The 9,295-nt window shown below is 42.6% G+C and overlaps 1 protein-coding gene across 1 annotated transcript; it reads left to right on the top strand.

The window, feature by feature from the left end:
* Positions 1–5,272: 5,272 nt before the first annotated feature.
* LOC123073623 (uncharacterized) lies at positions 5,273–7,535 on the top strand. The gene is made up of 2 exons (XM_044496693.1): positions 5,273–6,642; positions 7,445–7,535. Exons 1-2 carry the CDS (start codon positions 5,367–5,369, stop codon positions 7,510–7,512), a joined length of 1,344 nt encoding a protein of 447 aa, XP_044352628.1. The 5' UTR covers positions 5,273–5,366; the 3' UTR covers positions 7,513–7,535.
* Positions 7,536–9,295: the final 1,760 nt, after the last annotated feature.

The raw sequence follows: 9,295 nt of genomic DNA on the forward strand, positions 1-9,295 counted from the left end.
ACTACTAAAGATCATTAAGGTAAAACCCAACCATAGCATTAAAGCATCAAGTCCTCTTTATCCCATACGCAACAACCCCCTTACTCGGTTTTATGCTTCTGTCACTCAAGCAACCCACTATAAGTGAATCATGAACGTATTGCAACACCCTACAGCGGGAATCCCTCATGCTTGCGCGACATGGAGAGCACCATAGGACAGCACCAATAATAAAACATGCAACTCAAACCAATCACGATCATCAATTAACCCATAGGACAAAACGGATCTACTCAAACATCATAGGATAGCCATACATCATTGAGAAATAATATATAGCATTGAGCACCATGTTTAAGTAGAGAATACAGCGGGTAAAAGAGGGGTTACATCATTGCATAGAGGGGGGAAGAGTTGGTGATGATGGCGGTGAAGTTGTTGGTGCAGATTGCGGTGATGATGATGGCCCCGGCGGCGTTCCGGCGCCACCGGAAGAGAGGGGGAGAGGGCCCCCCTTCTTCTTATTCTTCCTTGACCTTCTCCCTAGATGGGAGAAGGGTTTCCCTCTGGTCCTTGGTCTCCATGGCATGGGAGGGGCGAGAGCCCCTCCGAGATTGGATCTGTCTCTCTGCCTCTCTCTGTTTCTGCGCTCCCAGATCTGGCCTTTCACCGTTTCTTTTATAACCGGAGATCCGTAACTCTGATTGGGCTGAATTTTGGACACGATCTCTATCCGGATATTAGATTTCTTGCGGTGAAAGAAGGGCACCAACCGCCTTACGGGGTGGCCACGAGGGCCCAGGGCGCGCCTGACCCCCTGGGGCGCGCCCCCTGCCTCGTGGCCCCCTCGGGCATCGTATCGCGTTGATTCTTCTTCCCAAAAATCACATATATTCCAAAAAAATCTCCGTCAGTTTTTATCCCATTTGGACTCCGTTTGATATGGATTTTCTGCGAAACAAAAAACATGCAACAAACAGGAACTGGCACTAGGCACTGGATCAATATGTTAGTCCCAAAAATAGTATAAAAAGTTGCGAAATGTATATGAAAGTTGTATAATATTGGCATGGAACAATCAAAAATTATAGATACGACGGAGACGTATCAGCATCCCCAAGCTTAATTCCGGCTCGTCCTCGAGTAGGTAAATGATAAAAAGATAATTTTTGATGTGGAATGCTACCTAGCATAATCTTGATCACATAATCTAATCATGGCATGAATATTAAGACACGAGTGATTCAAAGCAATAGTCTATCATTTGACATTAAGACAATAATACTTCAAGCATACTAATAAAGCAATCATGTCTTTTCAAAATAACATGGCCAAAGAAAGTTATCCCTACAAAATCATATAGTCTGGCTATGCTCCATCTTCACCACACAAAATATTCACATCATGCACAACCCTGATTACAAGCCAAGCAATTGTTTCATAATTTTGATGTTCTCAAACCTTTTCAACTTTCACGCAATACATGAGCGTGAGCCATGGACATAGCACTATGGGTGGAATAGAATATGATAATGGGGGTTGTGTGGAGAAGACAAAAAAGGGAGAAAGTCTCACATCGACGCGGCTAATCAACGGGCTATGGAGATGCCCATCAATTGATGTCAATGCGAGGAGTAGGGATTGCCATGCAACGGATGCACTAGAGCTATAAGTGTATGAAAGCTCAAACTGGAAACTAAGTGGGTGTGCATTCAACTTGCTTGCTCATGAAGACCCATCGTTGGAATATACAAGCCAAGTTCTATAATGAAAATTCCCACTAGTATATAAAAGTGATAACTCAAGAGACTCTCTATATGAAGAACATAGTGCTACTTTGAAGCACAAGTGTGGTAAAAGGATAGTAGCATGCCCCTTTTTTTCTTCTTTTTTCTTTTTTTTGGCGGGCTTCTTTGGCCCCCTTTTTTTATTTAGGCTTCTTTAGCCTCTCTTTTTTCTTGGGGCAATGCTCTAATAATGATGATCATCACACTTTTATTTACTTACAACTCAATACTCGAACAAAGATATGACTCTATATGAATGCCTCCGGCGGTGTACCGGGATGTGCAATTCAATTAGGTGTGGCCAACTCATCTCATATCCCAATGTATTTGTTTGGTCTATTATTTTAGATTATTTTGTATTTCTATCATCTCGCCCACCATTTGCTGACCACAGCCCCACCACATTCTGATTTAAGGCCCATGATTACCTCAATCCAGTTTGGATCTTATTAGATGGCCTTTTCCCTAGAGACTGTCGTTTGTCGAACAAATAAGGCATCATATCGATACTAGGGTTTCTCCATATCCCCAAGAATTACAAAACTACTCAGACATGGGGACACAACGCATCATAGAGGTAATCATAATAGAGAGTGAATGATTAAAGTGACACACGTACGGATCTACAATAGGTTTTTGGATTATAATGAGATGGATGAGAGAGTCGATGGCGATGTTGTGGGTGTTGATGGAGATGGTGAAGCCCAATGTATTAGCTGCCTTGAGCTAAGCAATGGCGAGATGGCCCATCTACTGATTACCCCTAGGGAGGTGAGGTTTCTGGTACTCTTTCATATGGTGGAGTCTCTCTGTTCCTCATAACTAAGATTTGGTTGCATCAGGTGAGAATAGTCGATCAGGAAAAATGGCGGTGAGGTAACCATTGGTACGAGAGAGACGTGTCGTCTGCTCTTCTGGAGACCCAAAGGCAGCGCGGTTTCTTCCCACCTGTTCGTCTCTTCACAAGGAATGTTTTTATGATGTTTAATCAACATATTTTTTGACCAAAAATAGGTGTTTTCCAATCAATTCTCTAATTTTTCTGGTTTTGGGCATCCCGGTAAAATATAATAACAATCGGCGAGCGATTTGCAGAAGAATATAGAAAACCCTACGTCTAGGGTGTTAAAACACTGAGTAAATATGAGGCAAAATGCACTCATCTTCATCCCAAAGCTTTGACTTTTTCTTGTCCTAGAGCAAAATCGTAGTTGAGAGAACAAGGTTATTTATGTTCATGAAGCACGAGTCGTTACAATTGAATGAGAGCATTGCCGCGAGCTGGTGTTCATAAAAGTTACAAAATCTTACACGAGTACTCGCATACTCCTTCAAACAAATGATCAAAGAAGCTTCCATGCCTTTAATGACTAATTGCATAGCAGAGGAAAATCAAAACAATAAAGAAAATTATTCGAGCTCAACTGAGTGAGCATGAGGGGCCCTAAACGTTTTTACAGTTTTGCACACCCCCTTAAAATTCAATACTCTGAACGGTCTCTTACGTTTTCTCGCACGATCTCTCATGCAAACTTATTTGCCCATGGCACAAGCTTTAACTCATGGATTTCGTTTGAAATTAGGAAACCCTATGAAATTTTTCAGCACATATTGTAATTTCTATTTTTTGAAAAAATCTAGAACATTTTCCAAATCGGTGAACATTCTTATTCTTTTATCATTTTCAAAATTTGTGAACATTTTCTGAACTCTGCAAACATTTTACGATATTCATGATTTTTTTTAAATTGGGAATATTTGTTTTGAATTCACAAAATTTTTATAGTTTTACGATTTTTCTGTATTTTTGAATATTTTTTAAATCTACGAACGTTTCTATTATGTATAAAATTTAATTGTAAAACACAAAACAAAGAGGAAAATGAGTAAAATAAAAATGAAATGTAAGAATCCCGACCACGCAAAATGGGCACCCGCAAATCATGCAGGTGGGTTCTACGTTTGGCGGGTATCCTCCAACCCCACGTGGATTAGGACGTCCTCTGGATTTTGTTCTACTTGTGATCAAATTCATGGGCCGCCTGACCGCGGTTGTGCACCGCATTGTTCAAAAAATCTTCCGATTCAGCGATTTTATCGTCACTCTTGGGGTAACCGATAAGATTATGTCTTATCTTCACCATTTATCGTTTGGGCCGATTTATTGCTATGACAAGCGATTTATCGGGCTACCGATAAATCGGACCTATTCATAGCACTATGTTTGCAAAAACTATGTTTATTTGTGTTTTGTGGACCTTGTTTATGTACTATTGTTTAATTTTTTTTGTCATTATACGAGGATTCAAGGGCTAGGAATCAAGGTAACACTTCAATCCAATATTGTTTTGGTGTTGAATATAGGATACTTCAGTGTTGGCAACCTGAGATTGCAAAAAATCGCCGATTAATAGTCGACCGATAAAATCGATTAGTCGGCCAATTTCTGATTAATCTCTAATCCCCAGCTGACCAAAACACTAACGATAAGTGATTTCCTCAACATGAGCACCGCGTCTCACTGAGGAAACTACATAGCGGTAGGATAGATGCTGACCATGATGGCGATAACAAAAAAAAACTTTTATTCACTTTGCATGGAGGCAATTTATATTAGTTATCAGTTCACAGACTCAATGGTTTCTTTTCAGTTTACATGTTGTTTTAATGTTTATTAGAAGATGGAAATGAAAATAACTGGGGTATTGCGGCCAGAGGACAACAACCACTACTGAAAAAGGCTTATAGGTAAACTCTTATGAGTGGCGGGCACACCGTGTCACCCGCCACAACTAATTTGGAAAAACGGCAGTGGCAGGTCATAATATAGACCCGCCACTCCTACGTAGGAAGCAGTGGCGTGCAGAAAAAGTCGCCCGCCACGGGTAAGCCTTTTCAGATTTGGCCGCGTGATGAAACCAAACAGTGGTGATCCCTATTTGACGCATTCTGCGACAAACAGTCCGTGGACTAGGAGATGGATCGACCTATGTAGCAGCTACATGCTCTATATAGAATCCTGGTGTTTAGGAACTTTCCATGCGGTTCATGTTTAGTTTATTCCGGTTTTCTCCAGTTTTCTGTTTTATTTATTTGTTTCCTTTTTCTTTTTAATAAAATGTTCGCAAATTTAGGAAAAATGCTAGATTTTCTAACTGTTCAATTTTTCAAAAACAAGTCTTGCTTTTGAAAGAATATTCGTATTTTCGGAAAATGTTCCTATTTTGGGGGAAATGTTTTTCCATTTTCTAAATCCTAATAAAAAACCAGCCAAAAAAAGTCGCTCCGCTACCATGACCGGTTCACTACAGTGCCTTGGTTCGCTACATCGGGTGGGCTAGCCCAGTCGGGAGTGGGCCGACAGTTTTGACGCAATATAACGGAGCCCAGTACCGTGGAGTCTGAGGGCCGTTGGAATCAATCACGTTGGGGTCTACGTCCGGCTCGGACTAGAATCCATCACAAACAGCTGCTTAATTAGCCTTTGCGCGCACCGATCAACTCGGCGTAATCAGCTACGAGCCCGGCCGTACACTACGTACGTGTGTTCCTTCCCGAGCTAGCTACATCTTTTGCCTTGCCTTGCCGGCGTACGTCGACATGAAACGCCTCCAACACAGCGAGGTGGACGCCGGAATATGCCGCCGCCGTAGCCCACGCCTTCATCCCCAAATCCACGCCAGTGATGAGGGTGCCACAGTGGCCAGCCGACGCAGCACGCGTCTCCATCCCCAGACCCACACGAGCGACGAGGGAGCCCGAGTAATCCGCCGCCCCCGCGGCACCTTGCTGGACAACAACGATGATATGCTCTGGGAGATCCTACTCCGCCTCCCGCCGCAGCCGTCCTCCCTCCTGCGTGCATCCGCCGTCTGCAAGCGTTGGCGATGCGTGGCCACTGACCCCGAGTTCCTCCGCTGCTTCCGTGCTCACCACCGGAAGGCACCCCTCCTCGGCTTGCTTGTGTGTCGCAACAGCCATAAGAACGTGTTCCACCCCGTCCTGAATCCTCCCGACCGCATCCCTCCAAAGCGCTTCACCCTTGGATGCTACAGTAAAGTACGTTACTGTGTGCTCAGTTGCCGCCATGGTCGCATCCTCGTCAAAGACTCAAAGAATAAAGAGGTCGTTCTGTGCGACCCCATCACAGGCGAGCAGCACCGCATGCCCGTTCCACCGGCGTTCGACATGACCTATCTAAGCGGGGCGGTGCTCTGCACTGCCGGCGACCAGGGCCATGTGCACGGCAGCTGCCACTCCAGCCACTTCAAAGTGGTCCTGTTGTCCATGTACATACATGATGACCGGCGACCTCTGGCTCGTGTTTTCTCCTCAAAGACCGGCAAATGGGGCAATCTCATCTCAATAGAGACTCAACCTAAGACCATGTATGGTCCTTGTTGTCCCAACACCCTTGTTGGCAATATCATTTACTGGTTGTCCAGGTATGCGAGAGGCGTTATAATTGAGTTTGATTTGGAGGGGCAGAACCTTACCCTGATCAAGGGGCCTCACAGTATGAATGATTTTAGCATATGCCAGTGTCAGATTATACAGACAGATGAGAGGATTGTTGGTGTTGCCATGTTATCTAACGATAACATTCAAGTGTGGCAGAGGGAGGTCAATCCTGAAGGTGTTTCCATATGGGTGTCCCAAAAGACAGTTGAATTGCGTAACATTATTAAGACCCTTCCTCAAAATTGGGAAACTATGCCATGGACCAAACTAGTGGGGTATGATGACGATACCAATGCAATCTTTTTATATATGCATGATAGTGCCTATATGGTTCAACTCAAATCAATGCATTCCACAAAACTTGATGTACCATGCTCTACGAAGTACTACCCTTTCAGGAGTTTCTACCTACCAGGTGATCACCCATCCTCTGTCTTATATAGTAGGAGTAGCTTAATCTGGTTATTTTTATAAATGGTTGCTCACATAAAATTATTGTGATTCTTAATTGTCCACTTACACTTGAACTTAGTATGCAAATTATGGTAATAAAACTTAGTAATTGTCCCTATTCTAGATGGATGAACTCATAGCCACATTATTTTAGTATGTGTTATCTTTTGATATAGTTGTTTTCTTTCCTCGAAAATACCAAATCAAATGTCAAATGTTAACTTAGTTGATACTATGTATGAAACCTCAAGGATGGATATTTTGTATCCATTATTATTTCTTCTGATTTTCTTACTAAAGTTAACTCCAACAAAACAACTTCGGTTCAATGCGTGCCTACTAAAAACCATAGTGATTCTGTCATTTGTTCATGGCCCCTCCTACATGTGAATATTTGTCATAACTTTGGTAACACATAGAAATAAATTGATTTGTCATAATTTTGTCTGGTTGACATGATGAAGAATGAGTTTACATGAGAAAATTCTAGGCTATGCCTTTTCTTCATCGTCTTGCTAGCTAAATTCTCCATTATGAGGTAGCTAAGTGACTACTTTTATGAATATTACTTGCATTTTATGACTACTTTTATGTAATAGCTAAGTGACTTATAACACACCTATAAAAATATGTTATATAAGTGAATTATTTTGCTCAAGGTATACTTGCCAGCTCATCTTTCTAATTGTTTCATGTTACCTTCTCTTATCCATTTGTCTCTATCGTGGAACTGTTGTTAATTGTCGGAGTTCTTATGCTTCTAGGCACAACCATTGCTGGTGGAACTAATGGAGCTAATAAGTTGGGATCATTGTCTGGTTTGATGTGCTAATGCGCTAAAACGGTCCAGCAGGTAAGAAGATTTTTTGAATATAATTTGTGAGTTTTTTAATGTTTGATTTTTCTCTTTGGAAGATATGTGACAGTACCCCAAAAAAAGGAAGATATGTGACAGACAATATGGGTAGCATGCACCCTCAAAATATTGGCGATGTGGATGAGATTTGGATTCGCACATGCTAACAACATAGAGAAACAATTAAAATGGTGACAAGGCTACGTGTTGGAGCATAAATGATATGTTGATAATCGAGTGTTCTCCATTGGTTTTCTATATCATAATACATAAGTTGAAAGTAATATATTTGCAGCCCTTTTGCTATTACACACATCAGCCGGGTCATTTAACTCCATCACCTACAAAATTTATGTGAAAAGGGTGAAGGATTTAGATACTCGTAGGTGCTACTATAGGCTTTTTCGGTGTCTGCAGCAGGTTACTAACAAATTAACACATTTTTTCTCCAGGTGAAGGGTGCTGCAGTTGTCACTTGTTACCGAGCTTCTCGCATCACATCAAATGCGGTCGACGGAGTTTATATGTTATCTTCAAAAATGTCATCGTTCTTTAGTCTAGTCAAGTAGGTAATGTAGCAATATGCTTTTGAATACCTAATTTGGGGTATTTCAACTTAATTATCCTAGTATCATTTCAAGTCGGATCTCATCATGTCTTGCCTTTTCTACATGTGGGTGCTTGGTAGTATTCTCTTTGGCCAGGAGAGTATCTCCCCCAGTTATTTGTAGGTTTGTGTGCTTGAAAAGAACGACATCGCACCTCTGCCATGGTTCAAAAATATGTGTTGCATGTGCTTGGCAGCTCTGGGAATGCCTGGATGTAGCTCTAGATTTTACAAATTCAAGATCTGTTGCAGATGAAATAAAATGCGCATCATATCAACAAAATGAAGCCTCATAGGCACAATTTAGTGCTGGTCAAGTAGTTGTATCAATGTTTACATGACTAAAATTAATGATGTAGAAGTTTCGATGATGGGACGTTCTTACCCTGAGAGTGAAGTTGTTGTTGTTGTTGTCCAGTTACCTTAGTGGTTCATATGAGCTAGAGGACGCTTCATTCTTAAAGCAGTTGTGAGTTGTTTGTTGTTGAAGACACAAGATTGGACAACAAGGAGTCTATAATCGCACTCGCAAGAATGCATTCGACATTCTTAGATTGTAAATATCTGTTGGAATTGTAAGTCATTTCAACTGAGGGAGCAGAAACCATCCATCAGTACCCTCGGTAGGATGGCAAACGTGCCTGGATGTACTAGAATGGAGCACGCACACACAGTTTACCTAAGTTAGCACCTTTGATGAGGAGCAATACCCTACGTCCTGCTTGGAGTTTGTATTCATGGTGGGATACCTCGCCGTACCATGGACGCCCCTCGCTCGCGTGTTGCGCCGGCTCACAACACATCGTCCTGATCACGCCACCCGTCCACCGCCACGATCAGCCGTCATCTTTCGTCTGCTTCGGCCGACAGGCGGCTGCCGGTACGACGTCTCCTAGGGCGCTATGAAACGGGCTAGGCGTGATTCCATTGTTTCCTACCCCATGTCATGGAGGAGCAAGAGACGAACCAAGCTGGGTGCACCCCGTTACTCTGCTTCGAGCCTCTAGGCGCGGATGGGATGCAGCCCGTCTGTCGTTTGGTCATCGGCCAACCAGTATGTCAGTAGCAAACACCGCGCTATTGCCAAAGTTTACCTGCAGCGCGTGGTTTTGGGCTGCGCTACTTCTAGGTAACAGTAGTGTCGGCTACCTA

Source organism: Triticum aestivum, chromosome 3D (assembly GCF_018294505.1).
Source record: "Triticum aestivum cultivar Chinese Spring chromosome 3D, IWGSC CS RefSeq v2.1, whole genome shotgun sequence".
Lineage (NCBI taxonomy): Eukaryota > Viridiplantae > Streptophyta > Magnoliopsida > Poales > Poaceae > Triticum > Triticum aestivum.